The following is a 25883-nucleotide window of genomic DNA, read 5'->3' as shown; positions in this document are numbered from 1 at the left end:
GGGCAAATGACCCCTTCATGTCAGTTGATACAGTTGTGGTTGGTCAATATTTTCTTAACAATTAGGCATTGCATTTTTTCTCTTGTTCCTCTTTATGCAGAGGTGCAAAAGATGGAAGGTGACTCAGTATGAAACTGTTATTCCAACAGGAATCACCTTCTGCTTGTGTGTCTTCTGTGAACTGTTGAATCACTGCCCAACTTCTGTGTCCCTAAAGAACATGCCCTAACAGCAGTGATTCAAACAAGCGTTGGACCACAGCTGTTGATGAGACCAGTTTACAGAGTCAAGAGGGCTTTGTCTGCAAAATCAACTTTCTGCTCAGTTAAACCCAGGTGGATTTTGCTTTACAAGGGTATTGTTTCAGAGGGATAAGACACTGTGAGAAAACTGAGTGGATGCAAAGTCAGTCTTGTTTCATGCTCCTGTTTCACCTTCCTTAGACAGCTCCCTATAGCTTCTCTTGGGACTCCTAAGCTTTTGGTATTGTCTCCACAATCAAGATCTGAATCCAAAACTTAACTTGCTCTTTACACAAGATGTGCTTCACAAATGAATTTAATGCATGGCCCAGAGGTAGCTACTGGTGACCTGGGTTATGTGGTGCTGCCTGCCTGCCTGCCTGGGCTCTTGTTGTCAGGGTGCTTGGAACAGAATCTCCGTAACTGGCATCTGGAGACTCTTAGATAAAGGGCAATATGTTCTTTGAGTTCAGACACTGTGCTGGAAGAACAAGGGGGAAGGCTGCACAGAGGTTGTTCTGAGATTGTGGGGCTGTGCTTGGAACTCTGAAAGAGGATTTTGTTGGGAGCTGCAGACAAAGCACATGTGATTTTTTAAAAAATACTATTTTAATTTTTATTCTGCATTTCTTTTGAAATGGAGAGTCATCCTGAATTTGAAACTGCCTTCTAGTTTGAGCTATTACAGTAATAACAGGGTAGGTTACCATAGGTCTTCTAGCACTGAAGGTGTACAGCTAATACGTAGTCATATGGCGGGCTGAAAATAGTTTTTACACAAATTTGGTATAACCAGGTCACTTTAGGTCACTGTGGTAGTCATCACAGGCCTGTAAATGGTACAGTTAAACCAGTGGATACTATTTTTTCTATTAATCTTCCCAGAAAAGCCTCTGTAATCCTAATTTTCTAGGCCATTAGGGTAAAGGCAGATTACATCTAAAGCTGGTTTATTAACTTTACTCACCTTGGGTTTACACAGTCCAGATCTCTTCTGTTGGGTGCCTATACCTGAAGTCGATACTTTCCTCAGTGGTCTTTCAAACTTGTTTTCTTACATTTAGGCCTGAGTATCCTTATCTTACCGTGAAGTTAGATGCAGCTTCAGAGTTGGCCCTGGACTGAGCAGCAGGCTGAACCAGGACTTCTCCAGAGGTCTGTACCTACCTCAGTGATTCTGTGTATCTAACTTGTGCCCTCTTCACAGCATGTGAGGCAAACTGCTTCAAAAGTCTCAGTTTATTCACAGTTACACAAAACGCTGTAGTGAAGCAGGAAGAGCACCCAAACTGTGCTGGCTGAATCTTATTCCACCGCTTCACCTGTCAGTTGAGTGATACCACCCTGCACATGTCCAGTCATCGTCCCTCCTGGCTGCGATCACGCCTGGAGAGCATTTATTGGGGCTGCCATGGATCAATCCCAAATTACAAGGCACACATCCCCACAGCGGGCAACAACGGATTAGCAGTTGTCTCTGGACAATGCAGGTGACAAGTCTGGTACCTCCTAGAGATGAGGGGCAGAAGAACGGACAAGGTCCTCTTCCCCATGGAAGCGTTTGTCTTAACGACAGGAATCGTATTTTTGCACCGGCTTCACTTGCTCCTCCGCTCTCATCTTCTGACCACGGACCACTTCTGACCGCTTCCTCCTGGGACGGACGGCCAAACCAAGGCCATGCCTCGCGTCCAAAGAGGCAGCGGTGGGTGCTCGGCACCAGCGCCCCTCGGGCTGCGGCGCATCCGCCCCGAGATGCTGCTTGAATCTTGCTCGGGCGCTCTCGGAAAGCCTCTCCCTGGAGCTCTGCGTGAAAGTTCACAAGCGGTGGGGCTCCGCCGCCGCCGAGAGAGCCGTCCCCGCCGCGGCTCCCGCGGGGCGCGAGTATCCGTGTCCGTGAGCGCCGGAGCCCGCCCGGCGTTCCGGCGCGGACCAGCAGATGGCGGCGCCGCCCCGGCTGGGCGCGCAGCCCCGCGCACGGCGCTGCCGCTGAGCCCCGCTCCGGTTACAGCCCTCCCCCGCCCCCGCCCTCCGCCGCGGTGTCTCCCTCCCTCCCCGCCACCTCCCCGCCTGTCACTACCACGCCGGAGAGCCACCATGGCGCACGGCGGGCCACGCGTGTCCGCCGCTGCCGCTCCGCGCGGGGCTGCCCGGCCGGCGCCGCCGCTGCTGCTGCTGCTTCTGCTGCCGGCGCTGCTGGGCGCCGCCGCCGCGCCGCGCTGCGCGGAGCCCGGCGGCCGCCCGCGCCCTGTAGCCCTGCCCCGCGGGGCGCGCAGCCCGCCCGAGCCGCGGCGCGGCGGCGGGGCGGCGGCGGGGAGCAGCCGCTCCAGGAGAGCATCCTTGGCGGCCGGCCGGGAGCAGGTCTCCCTCATCAGCACCTCCTTCGTGCTGAAAGGGGACGCGTCTCACAACCAGGCGATGGTGCACTGGACGGGCGAGAACAGCAGCGTGAGTGCGAGGGGCAGTGCGGGTGGAATATGGGGTCCCTTGCCCTTGCCGTCGCTTTGCTCTTCCAACTTGCCGGGAGCAACCTGCGCTCCGCCGGCCTCCGTGCGGCCGGAGCGCGCTGCTCCCGCCTCCCGCTAGCCGGCCCGGGGCGCGGGAGTCCCCGCGGGCAGCGCTCGGGGTGCTGCGGACCGTGAGGTGCCGCCGGGAGGCGAAGCGCCGCCGTGGTCGGGCCGATCCCGCGTACCCCTCGCCACTTCCCCAGAAGTTTGGAAAGTTTGCGAGCGCGCATCTTGCAGAGGCGCCGGGTGCGCGGTGTGCGCCGCGCTGCGAGGAGGAGGAGGAGGAGGAGGGTGGTTTAGGTCCGGACCGGCGAGGCGGTGTTTCTGTGCGGTCAGCGTGCCCCGGGTCTGTGCCAGGGTATCCGGGTAAAGGAGAGGCGCGGACGAGCTGCGGTGCGGGGATTATCTCCTCCAGTCCGCATGAAGTCCCAGATTAAATTGTCGAGGCTTAATCGATTCACCGCGATTCAGTCATCCCCGTGTAATCTCCCCCGCGCCGCTCTTTACCTCCTCAAGCGCCGGGGAAAGAAAAGCCCGAAAAAACCCGAAAATGAAATAAAACGTAGCTCTGGGCTTGAGGTGATGTGAGCAGCAGGGGTGAGAGAGCGAGACGGCGCCGCAGGAGCGTAGGGACGTCCTGCAAAGATCCGGAATAGCAGCAGCTCTCCTAGAGGGCTTTTGCAGCCACATCGGTGGATAAAAATCTTGCGCTGGGGCGAGTGATACTGCGTTAGAGCATCAGTGTTCACAACTTTTCATGGTTAAAGCAATGTGTCTTGCCTTTATTGTTTATCTGTTTTAGACAGCAACTCTCACAGTGGGTGCCACTAGTATTTTTAAAACTAATTTTCAATTTCAGCTAGTCTTCAGTTCTTTATGTATTGAATGGATGAGTGAGTATTTGAACGAGTGGTTTCAGGGATTTGCTGCTCTAATTTATTCTTCACTGAAACATTATATCATAACAGTGGCCGGCATGGGTAAATATTACATAGCACCTTGCACTGTCTGTGTAACTTCATAGTCAGGAAAATATCGTTATGAAAGCTTAAGATGAACTTTCTCCTGGAGGATTTTAGTGTTTCTGGAAAACTCCTGAGTGTTTTAACTACTACTGTCTCTGCTTGAACTTTGTGAATTTAGTATAAAGTTTACTTAAACTTGGCTTAGTTCAGAGTGTGTGTTATACTTCTCATAAGTATGCGAATTATCATCCTTTCTCTAGGACCTGAAGTCCTGGGTTTTTGCCTCTTTTGCTAGGGAGTCAGCCAGGATGTGGAGCTGCTAAGGCTTCACTGATGAGGATGCAGTGATTCCCTGAAGCATGCTGAGTGCTTATGTTAATACTCTTGTATAATCAGGTGTCAGAGTTGAAGTCAGCATCATAAAGCTTGACACTTTCAAAGGCAGTTTTTGATTTGTTCAGGAAGGAAGTGTAAGAATGGTCATTTTCTGTGAAAAGAAAGTGTTGCAAATCAGCAGCATCAGCTATTCTGATTCTGTTCTCTCTCCATTTCTCTGCTATTAGACTGCTGCTGTTTTGTGTGGACAGTGCTTGCAGGCTGTTAGGACAGCTTCCTTGAAGAATTTAGTATTAAAAAGTTGGTATAAGTTCATTTTCTGACATAGAAGGCAAGTAACAGCTTTCATGCAAAGCATTCTGCACACTAAAATGAATATAGTAGAACCTTGCTAATCCACAGTTATGACTAGTGGTCTCGCCTCGCCTCTCTGCAAAGATTTAATAACAGATGCTGCAGTGAGGGCTTGTATTGCTAAAATGTTATTATTTTTTCACAGTATGCTACAGCTCACTTACTAGAATACTACCCCGTAGTCTCTTCAAAAGCAAAGATAAATGGCAACTGTCAGAAGAAATGAAAGTGGTTACAGTCTTTGCTGCAACTTAGCTCTTTTTTTATTTGCTTAGTTGCTATCTACTAATTCAATATTGCAGAATGACGTGCTCATCATTAATGCCTGCAGACGTTCTGTACATTATTTGTACATTCAATAAAAAATACTTTTGCAGAGTTCCTTACAAAGTATGATGCTTACTCTGCCTGCCATCAGGTGATTACTGTCAAGCAAGACTCTATTTGAACGAGTGACCTCTTAATGAAAGACTTTGCTGCCTCAACCCAAATGAAAGCAGCCAGTCTTTGTACTGGATGTTTTACAGTATGATTGTCAGCATCTTTTTCAGCTTCTCTTCTTGTTAGTCAGCTTTGTTTTATTGTATACTTCCAGAAGAAGAGCTGATTTTAACAAAGGCTTCCAGAGAAAAAAATATTTGTAAAGAAAGTTCATAGAATCTTCTTCTTTTTAACTTTGTTTTTTTTTAAGAAGTGGAAGAAATACACTAAGCTCAAAGGAAACAGAATGGGCTCAAGGGGATTGCAGAGAATTTTTCTGCATGTTTGTATGTTATATTCAAACAATTGAAAATAAGCACCTGATCCCAAACATATTTAAAGTAGTCTTGAATGTCTATTTGTTTAAGTATATGTGTATGTATTTATTTATATTACTCTGGGTTGTTTGGAGGTAGGAACACTATGATCCAGTGCTTCTTGAACCTGCCACCTTATTCTGTGTACTTAAATCTATGGCAAGTTTTTCCTTGTCTTGGCAGCACAGGCTTGAGTCTTGGAGCTCTGTTCTGTCCCGGGCGCATTGCAGCCAAGGGGAGGGCTGTCATTCCTACAGTGGGGTTTTGGATCAGGCCCTGCAAGCCTCAGGAGGCACTCAGTAATCTGAAAGTGTCACCACACACATTTGGCACCTCATTGGAGGTACTCAGCACTTTGTAAACCAAGGAGCTAAACTAGTTTCTTTACCATTTACAGCTGCTGGGCTGAAAATTTGACAGTGATGAGCTACAGATGATCACATATTCTCTTAAACACCTCACCTAGTAAAATAAATGAAGAAGAAATATGCAAAAGGATTATTCCTTTGAGCTCCATGATGAAGAGACAACTATAAAAGCAGAGGGGCAGTTGCATCTCTCAGGGATGTTCACTTGCATGAATAGTTCATTGAAAGTGCTGTCATGGAATACTCACATGTGTAGATCAAGGGCAAGTAAGTGTGAGAGGGGCAGAGGCTAGGTTGATGTGCACATGGAGTTTTAAAAAAATAATTTGCTTCTTCATGTAAATTGTCTTGTGCTGCAATAGTAGGAGCATGAGATTTTTGGTTGCATGAAATATCTTGAAAGAAACTAGGGAGGCTATAAATTAAATTTATCCTCTCCTCTCTTTTCTGTGCTGTAGAAGTCTGATGTTTACTTATTATCCTCTTGTAATGCTGTTAGTTTGGTGAGTTAGAGAAATGGTGGCTTTGATGGCAAAGCAGAGGATGTGGTTGTATGGATTCTAAAGTGGGCTTGAATCACTGGGAAGATCAGGGTACAATTCCTTGTTTTGTCAAGAGAGAGCTGTACCAGGAGATAGGCAATTTGCTTCCTGCTTTGTGTCCTTGTTACTTTATTTCATTGTCTGATAATTATTTACAAATCCTATGAACAAGAAGCATGACCCCAACCTTTCTTTGCAGCGGGATGTATAGTCAAAACCATCACTGGTGATGCAGGTCAGTGCTTGTCACAGCAAGAACGTATCTGGTTGGTGAATTTCTGCAATTAGTATTTCTGCTCTCTGTCCCCTCTGCCCACAGAAAGCTGTTGTGTGGTCTTACTTTCAAACAAAGGCTCATGCAAGTGGAACTAATTTTCCTTCCAGTCTTAAAATATCATAAACTGAAGACATGGCAGGTGGGTGGTGCAACGCACCATTTACTGTGGGAAGGGCAAGTAATTGCCATCCATGTAACTGATAAATAACACTGAGAATTGGAATATAGACAGGTAGCATGCCAAAAGAATAGTCCTTAGTGTGTTAAGCTACATATGCATGTCTCCAGATATATTAAAAATATGCCAGCCTTTCTGATTTGGGGAAAAAATTAATGTCAGCTTTTAAAAATCCTACTTTTCCTTTGGAGAAACCTGAGTCATCCCAGGAACGTTTTTTTTGGTGCTAGATAAACAACTTTGTTTGTAAAACTATATTCTTTTTGACCCTTTGAAGAATTCCCATTCTGCATTCATACTAGCCAATTTAAAAAAAAAAATTAAAAAAAAAAAAATCAAAGCCAAAGCAGAAATAGGGGGAGATTGAGATTCGTATTCACAGTTGATTTTGATTCAGGGGCTGCTCTTCATGCTGTGTGCAGACTGCTAAAGTAGTGTGAGCAGGACTTTGGTGAGCTACTTCCAAGTCTGCACTTTCATGGTGCCAGTATTTCTTTTTTTTTGTTTGTTGGCAAAATATTAAGTCCATGCAGGCACTTATTTGTCCAGTAATTCGATGTCATGATCCCCCAGAAACAAACTTGTTATGTAAAATAAATATAAATATATATGTAACTTTTTTTTTTGTCCTAAAAAGCAGTGACTTACCAGAAAGGAAGATTTATTGCATGTCTGCAGATACTGCTATGCAAAAACTTCAGCTGATCCAGACTTGTTTCTATTTGATATACAGATACTTTGTTTCATTTAGAAACTTTCTCTTTTTGATACAGTTTCACCGTATATGATTTGTTGAAGCTAGTGATCGCTACATGTGTTCTTCTAGCAGAAATTTTATTTAATTGTTTTTCTGTTTTGTTCAGTTTGCAATCAATTGTGAGAAAAACTATAAAAAGCATTGACTTCGACATTACTGTAGCAGTACCTGTAATGGTAAATGTAGTTAGCTATGCAAACATGGGCTAAAGTCCATTTGTGGTAAGGTTTGAATGGTGTTTCTGCAGAGTAGTCAGACTAGGTTCTATGAAACTAAAGGGAGCATGAGGTCAAAAATCCTGACAGCTCAGACCTTTGATAAATGGCAGATATATTTGAAAGTGAAAAGTAGATTTCCCATAGGGAGAGTTTTCTTAAAATTCCTTGAGATGATAGTGTGATTATAAAAACAAACAGAAACCAATAATCATATTTGAATGGAACAGCAGAATCCCACATGGAAAGCAGAATGATTTTAATCTGATTGAAGTAATGCAGGAGTTTAAAATTTCTTTTTCCTTTTTCTTTTTTAACGGTATAAACTTTCTGGCTTATTTCATCTATTTGCTTCTACCAGCTGCTGTTTTCCCTCTCTACCAGGCTTACATCTGGCTGTAAGTCATATTGCTGCCTGCTGAGCTCTATCCAAATTTCAGCTATTTCCAGCTGGTAAAGGAAAGAGAGATATCACCTCATCTCATCCCCTAAGTAGACACTTAAAATTGATACATACATTTAATTAGTAAATGTGTATTTCAAACATGTTTCAAAGTCCTCCTCCATGAACCCTCCACACCTGCAGCCATACCTGGTTTTAGCTGGTTTGCGGGTTTGACTGGCATTACCTGGCTTGCTTAGGAACGAGCTATTATAGCAACACTAATGTGCCGATGCTGGGACAAGCTCAGTTTAAATCTAGGAGGGAAATTTAGCAATGTACACTCTTGAGAGGCACCAGGTTGGAATCCTTCCTCCCTCTGATACTGCTGATGTATTACACGTGCGTGATAAATGAAGCGATCCTAAGGGATGTGTTCAGGCTGGGGGTAGCAGTTCACGTATCACAGTGGGAACATAATGCATTCTTCCCAAGTTTGATGGGCTTAGAAATCTACTCATATAGATATTTGGAGAAAGAGTTGAGGACATCCCTTTTGACTTTATTAAAATTCAATAGAGTAGTAGATCCTTTTTGAGAGAATGGAAGGGGAAATTGATGAGCTTTTCATAAAAACAGTAATTGTTCTGCTAAAATGGGAAGCTCTGTAAGGTATAGACCACCTTATGAATTTAAAATGTGAAACTGCCCAGATTACAGAAGCTTTTATACCAAGTCCTTTGCCTGTCCAAATATAATATTTTATGGTTGTGTCAGTTATGACCAAAGGTTGTTCACCTAAAAGAGAGAGATTCTGTAGTACAATCAAGTGGGATCCTCCTATGTTCTGAAAACTCAACTTCATTTATACAAAATCACAAAGTATAGGTTGAAAGTATTCTTCAGCATATGACTTCTTGCTGTAGCTCAGAATGGAACTTGATAATCTGCAACATCATCAGCATTTTTATTCTCAAAGTCTCACATTCCTTGCCAAATATTCCCATCCCTAACCCCCTGTCCAAGTAATACTAATTTAAAACTCTAACAAATCACCAAGGACAAAACCACTTTTAAAGAAATAATGGATGGGATCCTTTGCTATGCTTTACTTCTTTAGGAAGGAGAAAATTCTCCACTGCAAGGGTGGTGAGGCACTGGAAAAAGTTGCCTGGAGAAGCGGTGGGAACCCATCCCTCGAGCTGTCCTAGGCCTGGCTGGATGGGACTTTGAGATACCTGCTCTAGTGGAAGGTTTCCTGCCTATGGCAGGGGGGTTGGAACTAGATGAACTTTATGGTTTCTTCCAAACCAAACCATTTTGTGCTTCTATGATTCAGTCTCAGCTTTGACTTCTGCAGTAGGAAGGAGATGAGGATTGTCTCTGGATTGATCCCTGACAATCTTAACAGACATGCTTGAGAAAGCTGAGAGCATCTGCTGGATTTGCTGTTTCTAGTGCAACGAATAGAGAAGTGCTGGGCTTATGAATCCTACTGGATGTCTGGATGAGGCTGTTGTGGAAAGAGGAAAGATGCTGAGGTGCTGCCGTCCTGCAGGACTGAGAGCCCCTGGCAGAGCTGGTGATGCTCTGCACAGCCCCGTCATCACATCTGTGAGCTCTAAGCAAGAGTTGAGGTGCAGTTGATGCCTGGGGGAAATTTAAGGCTTGGCCAGAGACAGAGCATGAGGTTCCAAATGAACAGCTGTTGGATTAAAATGAAGCCGAATAGTAGGGCCAAAGAACTTTTGCCAGTTACCTCACCAGTATCTTTGGAAATACCACTTGCCTTACATAGGTGATTTTGCAGTTTCCTACCTGCAAGGTGAGAATAATAGTACTTCTCTATCTCTTAGGATGACTTTTGCCTAAAAGCTAGCTTTGCACATTGATATCAAAGTAATGGTTATCACCATAACACCTAAAATAGGCAGGACTATAGAAAATTGCATCTGTGACTTCTTTGGCAGTAGAGCCCAGGAATTAGAGAAGAAAAGCCTCTCACAGGTTGTGCAAACTTGTCTGCTTGTTCTGATGTTTGTTTTTATCAGGACTCCTTTTAATGTATAGTCCAGCTTAATTTAAATGCCTAGACTCTGGCACTTCAAGATCATTGAACAGTCTTAAGATTATGTGACTAAAAACAGTATCACTTAAACTTATTAACCTGTGTTTAATATGATTTTTTCTGCTATTGTTTAGCAGATTAAGGGAACAACTATGTTTCTTTCTCATTGTTTGTACTTTTTTTTCTCTCATGGACTAATAATTATTTCTCTGAATAACATTTATTTTGACCTTATAAGTTTTCTTTTATACCTTACTTTTGCTAGCTCTTTAATTGCACCATCTAGATAGGACAGTACCTAGATATAATAGTACCTCTCTATTGTGTAACTGACTGGCACTTTTTTAGAAATGTACTTGCACACAGAAAATATTGTTAATTTCTGGCATCCTTCTAATTGCTGTCATGATTATCTGTTTTCCTAAAAAGAAAATCACAGAACAGTAAATATATATATTTTTTTCAGGGAAGTCATAAAAACACTTCAATAATTTGGTCATTAGCAAAAAAAAAAGCTGTTTTTAGTGGTTTCTGTGCAGTAACATTGTCAAAATTTTGTTCTAGTAGATGAAGTAGATGTATTTAATGTTTATTTTCCCCATTCATTTTATGAACTTTGTTTCTTTGTCACTGGAGGCACAGTAAAGCTGCATGAGTGTTGCAGCAGCGTATTTGGGAGCACCAACCCCTGTGATGTGTCCTTCCTCCTGGGGAGCCGTAGGCCCATGTTTACTGGCCAGTGTTAAGTTTTAGCAGATGCCAAGTTACACTCTGTGCAAACACTTTTTTTTATCACGGTAACTGTCTCTGGTCTGGCCCCTGGACTGAAAGTGCCCAGGGAAAGAGAAGTCTTTCCCCTGCATGTGTATGAGCAGAATGTGTACTGGGGTTCTGCTCAGAACTGGTAGCATTTAGGTACTGTGTAATACCAATAAATAATGATGATGATGATTGAGGACCAAGCTGTTCCACCTGTAAATTTTACCCATGTGCAGCTTGGCCTCCCTGACTGAGCTATGGTGGTGAAATGTCGCTTTTCTTAGGTGGTGAAGAGCCTGTTTATGATTAATGCATTCCCATGCTTTCCTCCACCAGCAACTGTCACTGCAAGACAGATGCCCAAGGGGATGGAGCTGGAGAGTGAGAGGAGTATGTTGGAATCACTCTTTGAGCTTTCAGCACTGTTTCACAGTGGTAAATGTGACTGATTCTGAAGAAATAGTTGTTTCTTCATTGAAAACACAGTTACATCTGGGGTAGTAGGTTGCCATAAAATTCTCAAGGGATACAATAAGATATTTTTCCTGTGTTTGCTAGCAGAAAGATACCTTGTAACTTGGTCTTTTCAGAGAATTGGAACTGTTTGTGAAGTCTAACACATCTAAATCTGCAGCAGCACTTGTTAAATCTTGCCATTTATGGAGAGCAGAATACGCTTCTCTCAGCTCTTGTTTTATGCTCCCAGCAATTGTTTTGGGTGTTCAGCCTAAGGAGGCACCAGTGTTAACATAGGTAGAGATAAGAGTATAACCCCGAGGGAACTCGTGAGCCCCTTCAGTATGGGCAGCTCTATTTTATGCATGGATTTTGAAGGACTCCATGGATGAGATATAGAACCAGAAATAAACCAAACAAAAGTGATATGCGCCAGGAACAAGTGGATTAGTGGATTACTTTCTCGGTGCAGAGATCTTTACTTCAATTACCACCACCAGTCAGTGGGGATCCAAATAGATGTCTTGAAGTGCTCCAACAATCAGCTAGGTGCAGAGCTCGTGAGGTGAATTCTGGGAAGGTTTGTGGCATCAAATGCCTGGAGATTCCCACAGACCTGGCTGGTGATGCTGGAGCACATTGGGCTGCTGGAGTAGTTGGATGTTATAGAAAGACTAATGCTCTTGTGCCCGTATTACCTCAACCTGCAGCGATTTTCCCAGTGGAAAAGGAAGCCAAAATCAGATTATTAGGATCTGCTATACATTTGTGTTTTTGTACTTGCAGTCTCTAATCTTGATGATTCTTAACTAAAGAAGTCCCAATATCCTACTCCATGGGAGGTTGGTAGCAGTAAACTTCTGTCTCTAAGTTCCCAGCTGGTTTTAGGAGGAATCCCTCAGTGTTCTTTCTGAGCACTTTGTGGGGCCCTGTTAAGAGTAGTAAGGGTTCACATCAGATGTGGCTGCTATACACTGCTCTGCACACGTGCTAAGTGAACTTTATTCCTTCTGGCCTCTCTCATTTTAGTCTTGTATCCTGCACTAATTTAATTGCTGTATATAGGGCTTTGGAATCTTCAGTACTGTATTATTTAATGAGGTTAGAGCATAGAAAAAGCTTTCTTTTCCTAAGCAGAGATGCCTCATCATAGGCAGTAGGACTTCATCAAAGTTGCAGCTTTTGATGTAAAAGGCCATTTCTTATTTTGCTAATTTGTTTGGCTTTTAATCAGTGGTTTCCTGTGTTTCCCAGCCTGTTACCCAACCACAAAATGTCAAATATGTGGAAAGGTCTCAGCTGCCTTGAGAGCAGTCTTGAAACATGTTCTTTGCCCTGAGTGAGAAGTACAAGCTGAACTGAAACTATGCAAAACATTTATGCTGGGAGTAGGGTGGCTTCAGAGTGAGAGCTGTGTCCTGAACACCAGTGACAGATTACAGAGGACTGACAGTGAACACTCTGGTTGGCCTTGACTGTACTGGTGCTTGGGGTAGAAAATTGGGAAGTTGTTACAATTAGTGGTTGTGAGCTTTTCTTTCTCCCTGGATGCCAATACTGGCAGAGTCAGCTGAGATCTGATCCTCTTCTTTTTGTGGTTTACCAGCCTGATAGGAAAAGCAAACCTGAAAGAATCCAGAGTTTCTTCTTTCCTCTCTTGTATGTGACATCCACCAAGGCGCTGCTGAGCACATGCAGGAGGGAAGAGGATGTGTGGATAGAGAAAAAGTGTCCATATTTTTGGAGCAAGCAGCCCACTACCAATGTACTAAATTTCTCTGGGGTCACATATACTATTATTTAACACTATCTAAAACCACTGTAAAGAAGAGAAGTAAAAAAATGTGTTGCATGTCAGCTGAACAGCATTTTTTGTAGCTCTGTGAACCCTGCCTTCTGATTCACTGATTAAGTTGTTGGTTCCTGTTAGCTGTGAAGTAAGATGCAGAAGGAACACATTCCCTGCACAGAGGCTGAATCAGGCACCTTTGCTTAAAATATGGTAGGATATAGCTTCAGTGAACATACTTTCAATTGAAAATGAAATACATATGTTCATCTTCCTGCAGCATCTCTCAAGGGCTACTGGGTAGAGCACTGAGGGCTACTAATAAGATCTTCTTTTCTTTCCTTCCTTCCTTTCTTCCTCCTCTTCCAACTGCTTTAAACTAGATGTTTTTTTATAAAGTGGGCTTCATTTAGAAGGCTTTGAACCTTTTAATAATCTCATTGCCCCTGGAAAACCCTAAGAGAGAATTTAAAAAATTTATTATATAAGCACCTTGTGCCCTGTGTTCCATTTCTTGATTTAAAAACCCTTGGGAGGGAGATGACTAATATCAGACCACCACGTATAATCCATGTGAGAACTGGGTTGTTAGCTGGTAAATTATCAATATAAAATATTTTTTTGGTGGTTTCATTAACTGCAGGGAGGCACTTCTTAAACTGATATGAACTGCTACAACATAAGAATTGAATGAAAGACAAGTTTCTTCATCAGTGGGTGTAATTGGTTTAGTTTGATCAGTCTGCAGGCACACAGGAATATTCATGATGTTTTTGTGTGTTTCTGAGGCAAGAGATGCTTTATGAACACTGGAGATGCATGAAAAGGAGTGCCTCCACTTCCTGTTTGAATCAATGTCCATCTATTGTGAGGGATTACATCTTGGCTCTAATTTTCATGACTGTGAAGAGACTGTTCCTGAAGATGGGAATGTAAAGCTACAGAAGGATGTAATTCTTATCTTGTTTGCAGAAACTGCCAGCAAGTCTGGTTATTGCATTGCTGTACTTTGTGGAGTACATCAAGGCTTCCCTGAGGGAGCAGAACTCAGCCCAGTGTGATGTTTCACAGGGGTCGGTACCTCAGAAGTTGAGCCCATTGAGATGAGAGCATTGAAATTCATATTTAGGTGTAGACTCCATGCTAGGGAATAATATAAAGAGTTCATAGTCTTTGATCCACTGTCTGTTGTATGTGGATGGTTTGCACAAAATAGGCAAGCTTTTTATTTTCTGTAGCCACTAAATAGGCTTGTATTTATGAAATGAACCTGGTTGTGACAGTCACTAACTGAAGTCAGTCAGAAACTTTGCTCCCCTTTAGGCAAGATCTGCAGCTGTCCTTTGTTTCTGTTACTCGCCTGTCTGCTTTTCTTGGTATGTCTCATTCCTCCTTCCTTTGTCTCTGTGTGTCTCCTTTGTTATTCTCCCTTCATTTCCTTCTCAGTATTAAATCACCTTTCTCACCCCTGAGGGCTTGAATAGCATCACCTTCCCCATTCCATCTGAAAAAGAAGATCTTGAAAGACATGGTTAGTTATGACGCTGACAAGTCATCAGTTTGGGAGTTGCCAGTTTCCAGTGAAAATAGATGTTCACACTTGGTCACATGTTGTGTGTAGAATTGGACAGACTGCATGGCATTGCTTAAGGAAATCTTGTGTTCATGGCAGGACCTGTAGCTCTAGAGCATAGCAATAGCAGATGTTTAAAAAAACAAGTGTCCCCAAAATACATCATCATAGTTGAAACTGGCCCAGGAGCAGTATTCACCTAATGCCTCAAATCAAAAGCTGTGAAGAGATCCCTTAAACTTACCCAGGGTTTGGACTGGGGACATACTATGAAATACACTGCTTCTGTGTTAAGCTTCCAGGTGAGTTTAAATAATCATAAATAGAAATGAAATACTCAAAATTCCATTTCCAGTTCTGAGACATGCACATGCCATCTAATAAGAATTTGAAATTACTTGGTTGCTCATGCGGGTATAATTGAAAAATAATCATAATCTATTCAGTTTTAGATTTAATATATAAAAGAGGTACTGTGAACAAAACACAGCTTCTGAAATGTCTATTACCCTGGATTTTATTGTCTGGATTAAGTTCAGATATTAGTGCATGTCATTCTCATACTTGGGTGATGTCATTCTGAGGTGGGACTTTGCCAAGTATGCCTCATTATTACTTTTTGCAGTTGATAGGCAATGTATTCTTTTTCCTTTAAATGAAATGAAATATTTACAAGCTGTTACTTATTGCGGGAATTGAAATGAACGAAGCTTCTTTTGAAAACAAACACAACCTGAGGAAAGCAGAGACAGCAAATGAGTTTGAAGCTGTCACAGGGGGCAACTTTGAATCTCATATATCCAAGCTGTCACTTTATCAGAGCCCTGAAAATATGGGAGTCAAAAGCAGAAACATGTAAAGTCGTGGTTTCTGGCATAGCTTATTTCTCTGATGCAAGTGCGCTTGCTGTGTAGTCACTGAGGTTCATGGACTGAAAGAAGATGAACAGATTTAGAGTGCTTTTATCTAACATGAAATTGATACTGTCTTATGGGAACGACTTCTAAGAAGAACATGAGAATGTCTGTACTAGGCTAGACCTGTGGATGTTTGGGGAAGAGCATCAGACTCAGATGAAAATTTGTGTTCCTTAACCACACAGCTTTTCTGGCCAACAGCAATTTGTGGCTCAGGGGTAACTGTAAAAGCTTCTCAGGTGCAAGAAGCAACTTGTTTGTAAACATGAAATGAGAGGGAAGGTGAGCTTATGTACTCACTAGTACTGGATTTCTATTATCCTTTCCATAAATGGATAAATAAATGAGTTCAAATTTTGGGGTATGTTCTCTAAGTGATTGTAGATTTGTCTCTACATTTCAGAATTTTAAACCCATTTATTAATTCTATATGGATTTAAATAGTATTTAAATTCAGAGAAATTATATGAAGTAACAAGTATATCTATCAACACAATTTACAAATGATGGGGTTTTTTTCTATTGTAAGTTTCTCAGCAATTTGGGTACTTTAAAGAGTGTTATTTCTCTTGAGTGAATGTTGTTTCTGGAAAGAAAGATGCATGTCAAAAGCAGTTTTAGATGTCTTTTTGTTTCTATAGAATTTATTAAAGGATTCTTTTAGATGTGTGGGGGATTGTGCTGTCATATGCAAAAAAGTACAAAGTATCCCAAATGTTTTCCTTGGTTATCTGAAGTTGAATTAATGTTCATTAAATGGGCATCCTCATCTAAGTCAGGATTAATTTTAAATTCAAGCCATTATTCTTTTGGTATGTAATTAATACTGTGTATGTTCTTATCAATAAGTGAGTCTCATTTTCAGTTTGTTGAAGTTTACCTGAGAGTATTCAAGTGTCTCACCCTTTCCATGTATGAAAATATGCCTTTGATGTCTCAGCATTTGACTTTAAAACAGCTGATCTTCTGGCATGCTGTATAATAAAGTTGTTTTGATACATACAAGAAATTCTGCTTGTTTGTTCCAAGTTTGCATGGCATAGTTAAGCTAGGTTTTTGTTCAGTAAAAATTTGTGATTCTTTTGAAATGGAAATCAATCCTTTTCTCTTAAGTTGCTTAAAATGTTTATTAAGCAGGCATGATCAAGTTTCTTAGATTTTAAGAAGTGCTGAAGGTGAATTTTGAAAATCTTGCTCATTTTTATTTACAAATAGTTACTGATTTTAAAATAGAGATTTTTAGTGCTCTTTTTCCATTTTAAATACTGTTTTGAAGGGCATCAGTAAAAACATTCAATTATAGTGTTCTATCTATAGACTCCCTGGGAACCCAGGCTGTGATTGTATTTCTCAGCTAGAATGAAGCAGCACCATTTCATTGACTTAAATTTCTTCCATTATGGAAGGATCCTTGGCTTTAATTTGTCTCACAGGTAATGAATGGAATGTTAACAGTAATGGAAAGAAAGAGGTGCAAGAGCCTACAAAATGGAGAAAAGTGAACAGAAACAAGTAATAACCCAAGTATTATATTTTATTGTTGAATTCCACACTGTTCTTTCTAACTGTTCTTCCTCTTCATTTTATTTTCCCTAAAATTCTATCTTATTTCATTTATCTAGAAGAAACACTCCTCTTAGCATGAGCTGAGGGCTGTTGTTTTTTTGCCTTTCTTTGTCTTCTTACTGTCTCTTAGTCTTCTACCTTCCTTTCTGTGGATTGGTTAATTTAATCTTTCTAGCTGCTGTGTGTTCAGCATCACTAGGGTCAGCATGTTACATATGGAAGACCCATCAGCTGAAGGAAACTAATATCCCAATCAACTTACTAGCCGTGCAGATGGAGGGAAACCAGCTGGCATGAGTGAATTGATTTCTGCATCAATCTCCTTGCACAGGCAATCAATTCAGCAGAGAGAAACGAGACCTGAGTCCTCATCACTTCCCTGAAGCAGAAGGCTCCCTACAGTGGAGTTTCATCATCCTGAGCTCTCTGCTGCACTCACAGAGCTGTGAGAGCAGGGGTTCTCCATATGGTGTCACTGAGCCCAAAGCCTGTGAAAAGCCACAGCAGCTTCAGTGTGTTTTGAGTCAGATCCTTGGGCTGATGCTGCAACCATACTATCACAGTGTTAGGTAACAGGTATTTAAGCCCCCAAAGCATTAGGTGGCTCTCATCTCTCTTTGCCAACAGCATGAGGCTCATCCTGACAACAAATGCAGAACCAATTCTATTTGTAATTTTTTGTAGTTTTTGAATCACATGCTAATAATTCTGAGGAATGATACTCAAGTAGGCATCATTATTATATCTACATGGGAAAAAAAATATGGTTTTCTTCCTTCACTTATTTTTTTGGTGAAGGAACAATGGTGCAGCAAACCAAGTCTGTTCAGTGCTAAAAAATTTCAGGGCTTTATACTGTGTAACTTAGGTAATTGCTTAAGTAGTCGAGTTAAAGAGAAAATAATTAGAAGGCTAATTTGGATTCATCCTTCCCTATTACCACTTAAAGATGTTGACTGTAGGGTTCTGTTACTGCTTCATTTAGCTTGACCATTGCAATGAACATCCTTGCATGTCAGACTGAGGTGAGGTAGAGGGTTTGTGTTGCAGGATCAGAGCATGTGGTACCATAGAATTAGGAGCAGATAGGCTGACATTCGCTTTCAGAGGGGAACACACTTGCTCTGCTTTGGTCCCAAAGGTGTCATTGATTCTATTTGCAGTACATGGTCAAATATCTATCCACGGTATTAGAGAGGTTAACAAAAGGTTGTCATAGGGCCATGTTTGTCACAAATAGTGACATTAGGATAGTATAATGTCAGCATGTTGTGGTGCAAATGTCATCATTTTGTGATGTGACAAACTGTCCCCAAGGACAGACTTTTAAGAGATCCTAACAGATGTTGGAAAAATGAGTGAGTTTAGATTGATTTTATTTGTGTCATATTCAGGAACAATCAGGAGTTTAGAAAGCAAAGCTTGCAGCAATTTGTATGACTTTTCATTCTTGAAGGGTCTTTGCTAATGTCACAAACTTTAGTCATTATATATGTGATTCTTCCTTAGCAGGCAAATTGGTTGATGCGTCATGTTTCAAGGCAGCTCCAGAGAATGACAATTTTTCAGTAATAAATGTGTTTAATTGGACTGTTCTCCATTTGTAACAGACTGGATTTTCCTATTTTAACCAGAAAATAGTAGGGGAATTTGGGCAGTTTCCAGTGTGTCAAAACTTAAGTGCAATAGGAAGTAAGATAATTTTGTTTGTATTTGTTCTGTCCTTCATTCAAACCTTGTTAGATGCAACTATGAAGCATACTAAGCAGTGCTGCTTATACTTTATCTACAGAACAAATTCAGCTGGGATGGCTGTGCTGTGTTAACACAACTAAACTCAACCACACTTATATTTGATATTGCAATGTATTCCTGGGACATTCCTGTGTATGCTTGACACATACTGTGAGAAACTGCAGGAGACGATGTTCAGTAGCTTCCAGAAGACATTTTTAATAAAATTAAGACATGCAACTTGCACTGAAATCAGGGCCTTTGAGAATGCTGATTTGGTTTCTTAAATGTGAAGGAGATATTCTGGTGAGAACGGAAAGCTGGTTTTTCTGATGAAATGGTAGATTTCTTGTTCTGTAAAAATAGACTAGGTGGAAAATTTGTTTGTCCAACCACAAAATAATTGAATCGTACATTTGCTCTTTAGGTGAAGTGTTTTTGGATTTAGTTATGAAATGTTAGACAGGTCTAGTCATTCTTCAGGATGGTGGCAGCATGCAAGGCTGATTCTGTCAAACGTGGGTTGGAAAAGCAGCATGTAAAAGCACCAGCAGGCTGTATCCTGGCCCCTCTTCCTGAAGAGCATGCACATTCTGAACTGGACTTCAGATGAGTGATCTTGTATGAAACTTCCTTCCTGTGTGTCCTGGTTCCAGCCAGGACAGGTTTAGTTTGTTTTGCAGCATCCAAGAGGGAGGCATGGCTAGGACACAGAGGTTATTCTGTACCACCTCTTGCCATTGCTGGGGTGGGGGGAAAGGGAATCCCTTCTCTGGAGAAGGGATTCCTTCTGGTCAAGAACACATGGTGGAGGGATCCATCTGATATTGTCTATTATTGAGAGTTTTTCTATGTGAATAATATCTTTTCTTATACCTTTTGTTATAAATATTGTTGCTGTTATTGTTCATTTTCTAATTTTTTTTCTTATTGCTGTTTCCAGCAAATTGTTCTTACCTTAATGCATGCCTCCAATTGGAGGGGGTAGGGGATTGGCATGTGGTTTTAGAGGGAGTACAAAATTGGAGAACACATTCCTAAATCACAACAGCCTAATCTGGCAACAAAAAGGACCATGCCATGGTTTCACCCCTGCTGGTGTGGGACTGGGGAGAGAATTGCAAGGGTAAAAGCTAGAAAACTCGTGGGTTGAGATAAAGACAGTTTGATAAGGAAAGAAAAATACACAAAGAAAAACAAAAAATTAATACCCTGCTTCCCATGTGCAGGCAGGTGTTCAGCCACCTCCAGGACAGCAGGACCTATTATGGTAACAGTGACTTGTGAATACAAATGCTACTACTCCAAATATCCTGCCCCTTCCTCCTTCACCTCATTTTATATACTGAGCATGATGTCACATGGTTTGGAATATCCCTTTGGTCAGTTTGGGTCACCTGTCCTGGCTGTGTCTCCTCCCAATCTCCCATTCACCTCCAACTTCTCTGCCAGACTGGAGTGTGGAAAAGCAGAAAAGGCCTTGGCTCTGTGTAAGCTCTGCTCAGCAATAACAAAATCATCTCTATGTTATCAACCCTGTGTTCAGTGCAAGTCCAAAACACAGCCCCACACATGCCAATGGTGAAGAAAGTTAACTCTACCTCAGCTAAAACCAGCACACACTAGATAAGAAAGATCTGTTGAAATTTGTGCTTTCCAAGTCTTTATGTTCTCAACTTTCTTTTCACACTTTTAACACGTTTTGTGTTAAACACTTACCCTGCCTATGTAGATTGTAGATTTGAAGTTTGAGCTGCTGTTGTTTTAAAACACAGACTGATAAGTAAAACACAGTGTATTCTCTAAGTGAGGCTAAGATGGGCATTTCTTGGATAGCTCCTCCCCAGGAGCTGGGGAAACCTGTCCACTCATGTTGGCTTTAACTGTGATGCTACTGTCAAGAGAACTGTGCTCCTAGGAACTTTCCTTGCTGTACTTGGCCAATACTGAGCTAATTCTCTGTGATTACACCCTTCCTGTTGAGGAAGAGAAATTGAATAAAGAAAAAACATAGTGTTTGATAGATATGAACAGGATTGAACAAACTTTAAACACCTTTCTAATTACTTGGACATTGGCCTCTTTTTCAAACTACTTGGTCCAGAGCTGATGCACAACCGATCTTTCTCCTCAGTAAGTTCCTAAAGTAGGAAATTTTTGCTCAGATTGCCAACAGAGTAAGCCTCTGTTTCCATAGTTTCTGTCGCAAAAACAGACTTGAGGTGAGTTGTGATTTGTCTACAGACAACTGTCTGGTTGCACCTTGATGTGTTACTGCAGAAATGGCAAACAAGGTGGGTCCAATTGTTTTTGAAATCTCTTGGGCTTCAAAAACACTTTTGGTTTGTGGGGCTGCCAGAGGCTTTCTGTTCAACCTTGAGCAGGTAACTTGATTCTTTCTGTATCTAAATATCAAATATGGTTGTCTTGTTCCACCTCTTTGGTTATAAGGGCAACATCAAAGATCATTAAGTTGTTGGAGACTTTTGAAATTTATGCTATCATGTTACCATAGGTAAACAGAAGGGAAAGAGCGGCAGTCTAAGGGAGGTTGTTTTTCTGATGTTAATCTGATATAAGGGAATGTCATTTTACAGTCCCTTATCTAGATAAGCTTTTATGTGGCTTTACATCCTCCATGGTATTGCTTTTTAAATGCTGTACTGTACAAACAGTAGAGCATTGTGAATGGTTTTTCATTTTTATATATTTTTAATGTCTTATATTTCCATTAGTAGAAAATCCTTCTTATTAAGCCGTTTTAATTTTGATATGTTACTTTCTCTCATAATAACATCTATTTTAAAAATCTTTGTGAAATTTTAACTTCTTTAAGGAATGTTTTTTATTTTTAAATTATTTTTCTCAGCTGTATGTTTTTTTAAAATTTTAGTTTGGTAAGAGTTATAAATTTCTTAGAATCATTGCATACATAATAACTTGAAATGTGTCTGGCATTAGTTCTGTAAAAACAATCTGGATGTTCTCTGATCTGGATCTACAGAGTCATAAAATATATATGGCACTGTATTAAGTTTTATAATGCTCATTACTTCACTGTTGTACCTGTTGGGTAGAAAATCACTGAAGCGAATGAAGAGTATTGCTCTTTGGGCAGCAGAAATATTGGAAGTGCTTTTACATGGCACCGTCTAGAGATGAGTTTCACTGCAGGGTTCAGCAAAGAAATAATTAGTATTTAAACTGTTTGCAAAAGAATATGACTTCTTCTCCCAAAGAATTACAAATCAGTGAAGTGCTGCAGAAATTTTATTTGGGCTAAAATAATTGCCACATGAGGTATTCAAGTTCTAATGAGGGATATCTGTGGTCTAGGAGAGTGAGCTTATAACTCATTATAGTAGGACCTCCTTTTGAATCCTGAATCTTTCACATGACATTGCAATTTGAGGTAATGCTTTTTGTTCCTGTTCCACTTCTTAAAGCTGTATTAGCAATGTAATCTTGCATCTTTAATATTAACTGGGCCTTCATATTTAGTTATTTTCAGGGTCAATTGCTAAGCTACTTAGACAACAAATTTAACTTACCTGCTTTGTAATCATTACAACTATTCTTGAAGGTCTTGTACATGTGTTGTACAACATTGACCATTGTATTCTAGCAATGAGCTCCAAAAGGTTAAATATTTAGATAATGCTAGCCAACCTTCTGCTTCTAACTATAGCCCTAATAAGCTTCAATATTTGTCTTGATAGCTTTCTATTTTTGAAAGGGATTTTCATTTATGTTCTGTAGTAGATGTATTTATTTAATGAGAATTGTGTTAGCATTGCTAATGGTCATAATACATTTAGTTTCAAAAGATCCTTGCTTTGAAATTTACTGCAAAATAGTGTAAGTGTGGAGTGTCTAGGACAGAGTCGTATTGACACTTTAATTTTAGAATATGTCATTGTAGCATTCCACTTTCATTACTGAAGAGCCAGCTATTTGTTCTCAGGAGAGTTGTACAGGGCGTGAAACAGCCCTGTAAGCATGGTGGTGCAAAGCCATCAGAGAAGGTCTAAGTCTGTGGTGGGTGTAAAATGCCAGTGCAGTTTTGCACGATGAGGGCTTGTAGTCTTGATCTTGGGTGTAAGCAGTTCCTGAGTGTCAAGCATGGCATGCAAGGCCATTTATGTGAGTGGCTGAGGTTCACCTGTCTACCACTGGGTTTAGATGTTTTGTAGTAAGTTGAGTTTGCATTCTCCCATGCTCTAGCCCTCATAAAACACACCCTCCAAATGCAAGGCTGTTTTTAAGTGTACTGGCGCTTGGTGCAGCTCTGCAGCCGCTGTGCTGACGCAACTGAGATAGATCTGACACAGGCAAGGGGCTGAGAAAACGTGGCCAAAGCAGTATGGAAACATGAATGCTGGGGAAGTAGCTTCACTGCTGAGTCAGTGTGTTGTGAAAGAGAGTCCTTAATGTACAGTTTGCTACCTGTTTGTCTGGGTAGCAGTGCTGCCTCAAGCAGCTACAGAGGATTTCCGTACAAACACTCCCAGCTGGTTTCACTGTAGTTATTTGTGGAGAGAATTTATTGTGATAACAAGAACCTGGACTGCTGAGTTAGACTATTTTCTTTAATGTTTGATTTAAATCTGCTTTGCTTCAGTTTACTTCTTTCCCTATCCACTCCATATGGAGAAAAGTTTATTTCCTGTCTGTTTTCATCAAGCTTTAATATCTCTGAAAGCCTTTATTAGACTTCTCCTATGTATCGTGTTCTTTAGATTTAATAACCTCAACTTTGTCATCCTTTCCTTGTTTCTCACTTGGTGCTGCTTTTCTAGATTGCTCATCATTTTTATGGTGCTCTTCCAGTCTCTTTCCAATTAATCAGCATTAGTCCTGTGATGCTTTGGCAGGAACACACTCTTCCAACTGTGGTCTTCTAGGTAGCTTTGTTTTTGTAGGTAGCATTTTATTGGTAAACTCCGTGAATTTAATTATTTTTCTTGCTGACTAAATAATGTATAAAGAAATGAATATTTTAGAAAAATAGGAATTTCTGTATTTCTGTGGCTTTTACTTCTCATGGCAAACTCTGCTTTGAATTAGCACATCTACTTCAAGTCTTGCATAGTGTCATTGGGTTTTACACACCATTGCCTGGATGTTCTTCCTTTCTGGCATATGGGCACACAGCATATGTCCTCCCACATTTCTCACCTCTACCTCACTTCACTTTCACTGTTGGGCAGTCTCCTGGTCTCCTGTTAATCTTTTTTTAAAAATTTATTTCTTCTATTTAGTCTCCTGGCACTGCTGGAATTTTCTTTCTATCTCCCTCTGCATCCTTAATTTTTCAACCTACATGAGCTTCATAATGCATTTCTGGATTATAGACATTAGATGTAAATTTTGTATAAGCAAAGTGCACAGATAAAAACAAGTTATGTTAAAATTAGAAGTTCTGTGTGCATGTGTATATACTTATTTATGTCTCACTTGAAATACTTTGTAGGTTAACCTCTATTTTTTTTTTCTTCACAGAAAATCATTGAAATGTTTACAACCTCTGTTACCTTGGTTGAATTTTCCCTTTTCTCTGTTGCTTTTCCCATGTGGCCAATGTGAAATCTGTGCTTCTGAAACAGCACCTTGTATGTCCCTTAGATTTTGGTTTTGGGGTAGGGAATAGAGATGCTATGGTAAAGCAGGTAATAATATTCAGCAGATGTTAATGCATTAAACATAGGAGTTCAGAGGGAGGACTCCCGCTTTTATTATTATTACTGCACAGCTTTTAAGTGTCCCTGCATATTCCTAGGCAGATATCTGGAATTTATTGAGTGAAGTAAATTCCTTCAGGGTGTTTACAAGAAAAAGTGACAAATGTGATTTGATAACACTGATTGTTGCACAATTCCCTTTCTGCTGATGAATTCAAAACATCTTCTGAGAGCAATATGAAATTAAGTGTTACCAAGACCAGACACAGAATTAAAGTAAAACCAAACGTTGGTTAAACCCTCAGAACTATAGAATTTCTTGCAGAGACATTCAGAGAACAGAAAAAAAAAAAACAAAACAAAATATTAACAAGCTTCACATCTATAAGAATTAAACTGATTTTTCAGATAAGTAGAACTGCATAGCTTGCTGAACAGAACAAAAAAGAAGCATTGGTGGTGCTTCTACCAAGCCATTGCTACTGACAGGGTGAAGAAGTTGTTGAGGAAAGTCTATTGAAGAATAACCAGTGGAATAGGGGACACCACTGAGCAGAGTGTGTTTGCTCTGCACACAGGAGTGCTGTGGTAACTTCACACAAGATTGGGTGAAGTTTCTGGTGCAGCTCATGTCTAGCAGAATGCCTCACTACCTTGCATGTTCTACATTGGAAGCTGAGTAGGTTTCAGAGACTGCTACTGGCATTGGTTTAGGTATGAAAAGACTGAAAACTACAGGGCTTGCCATGAATTGTGAGGAAACTGAAATCCTGAAGGCATGGAACTGTGTGTTTCCCAAATATTTTTTCAGAGGTCAGTGATGCTTTATTAGCAGTTGTGTATGCTGCCTGTGTTGTAAAGAAGTGCTCTGAATTGTAATATGAGAATTTCCTTTGGTAGGGTCCAAGACTTAATTAGCTGAAGACAGTACAAAGCTAGAGTCCTGAAGGAAGGCTTAATATCCCAGAAGCGAGAGGTCTTGGATCTTCAAAAGATATTGTAAAAGATTTGGCATTTAGGTAGTTTCACTGAATATTAAAGATTGCTCTGGATTTGACATTTTTACTACTTGGACTGTTTTTTAATGCACTCAGGAAGTTTTTGGAGCTCATGGTGTTCTTGTTGTAGGAACAAACAAAGGTGAAATTTATAAATACATAACAGAGGCTCTGAAAATGATTAGGGACACAGAAACAAAGAGCAAAGAAGATTGAGCCAGTGGGAGTTGCTACTGTGATTTAAAGTCTGCCACCTCTCTTGGGAGTCAGGAAGTTTAGCTCAGAGGTAGTGTGGGCTCATGTTGAATATGTAGGTATATTTAGAGATGTGGGAGTTTTGTGATGAGGAATAGTGATACTGTTGTCATCAGGCTCGGTTTCCCACTTTGGCTTTACTATGGCAAGGATGGATTTTTGAACCC

At 40.9% G+C, this 25883-nt stretch overlaps 1 protein-coding gene across 2 annotated transcripts in view; it reads left to right on the top strand.

The window, feature by feature from the left end:
• The first annotated feature begins 2324 nt into the window (after positions 1 to 2324).
• Positions 2325 to 25883, top strand: part of SORCS2 (sortilin related VPS10 domain containing receptor 2) — a 525812-nt gene continuing 502253 nt past the window's right edge. Inside the window, exon 1 of one of the 2 annotated variants that reach the window (XM_088056209.1) lies at positions 2325 to 2690. In XM_088056209.1, the coding sequence (XP_087912335.1) occupies positions 2340 to 2690 (351 nt within the window). In that variant the 5' untranslated portion in view covers positions 2325 to 2339. The remainder of the gene's footprint in view (positions 2691 to 25883) is intronic. The other variant, XM_088056207.1, reaches the window with a different exon arrangement.

This window comes from Pseudopodoces humilis, chromosome 6 (assembly GCF_049639895.1).
Source record: "Pseudopodoces humilis isolate 2021_Gansu_Grassland_sample_001 chromosome 6, ASM4963989v1, whole genome shotgun sequence".
In the NCBI taxonomy this organism is placed as follows: Eukaryota; Metazoa; Chordata; class Aves; order Passeriformes; family Paridae; genus Pseudopodoces; species Pseudopodoces humilis.
This window is presented reverse-complemented; position numbering and strand designations above follow the sequence as displayed.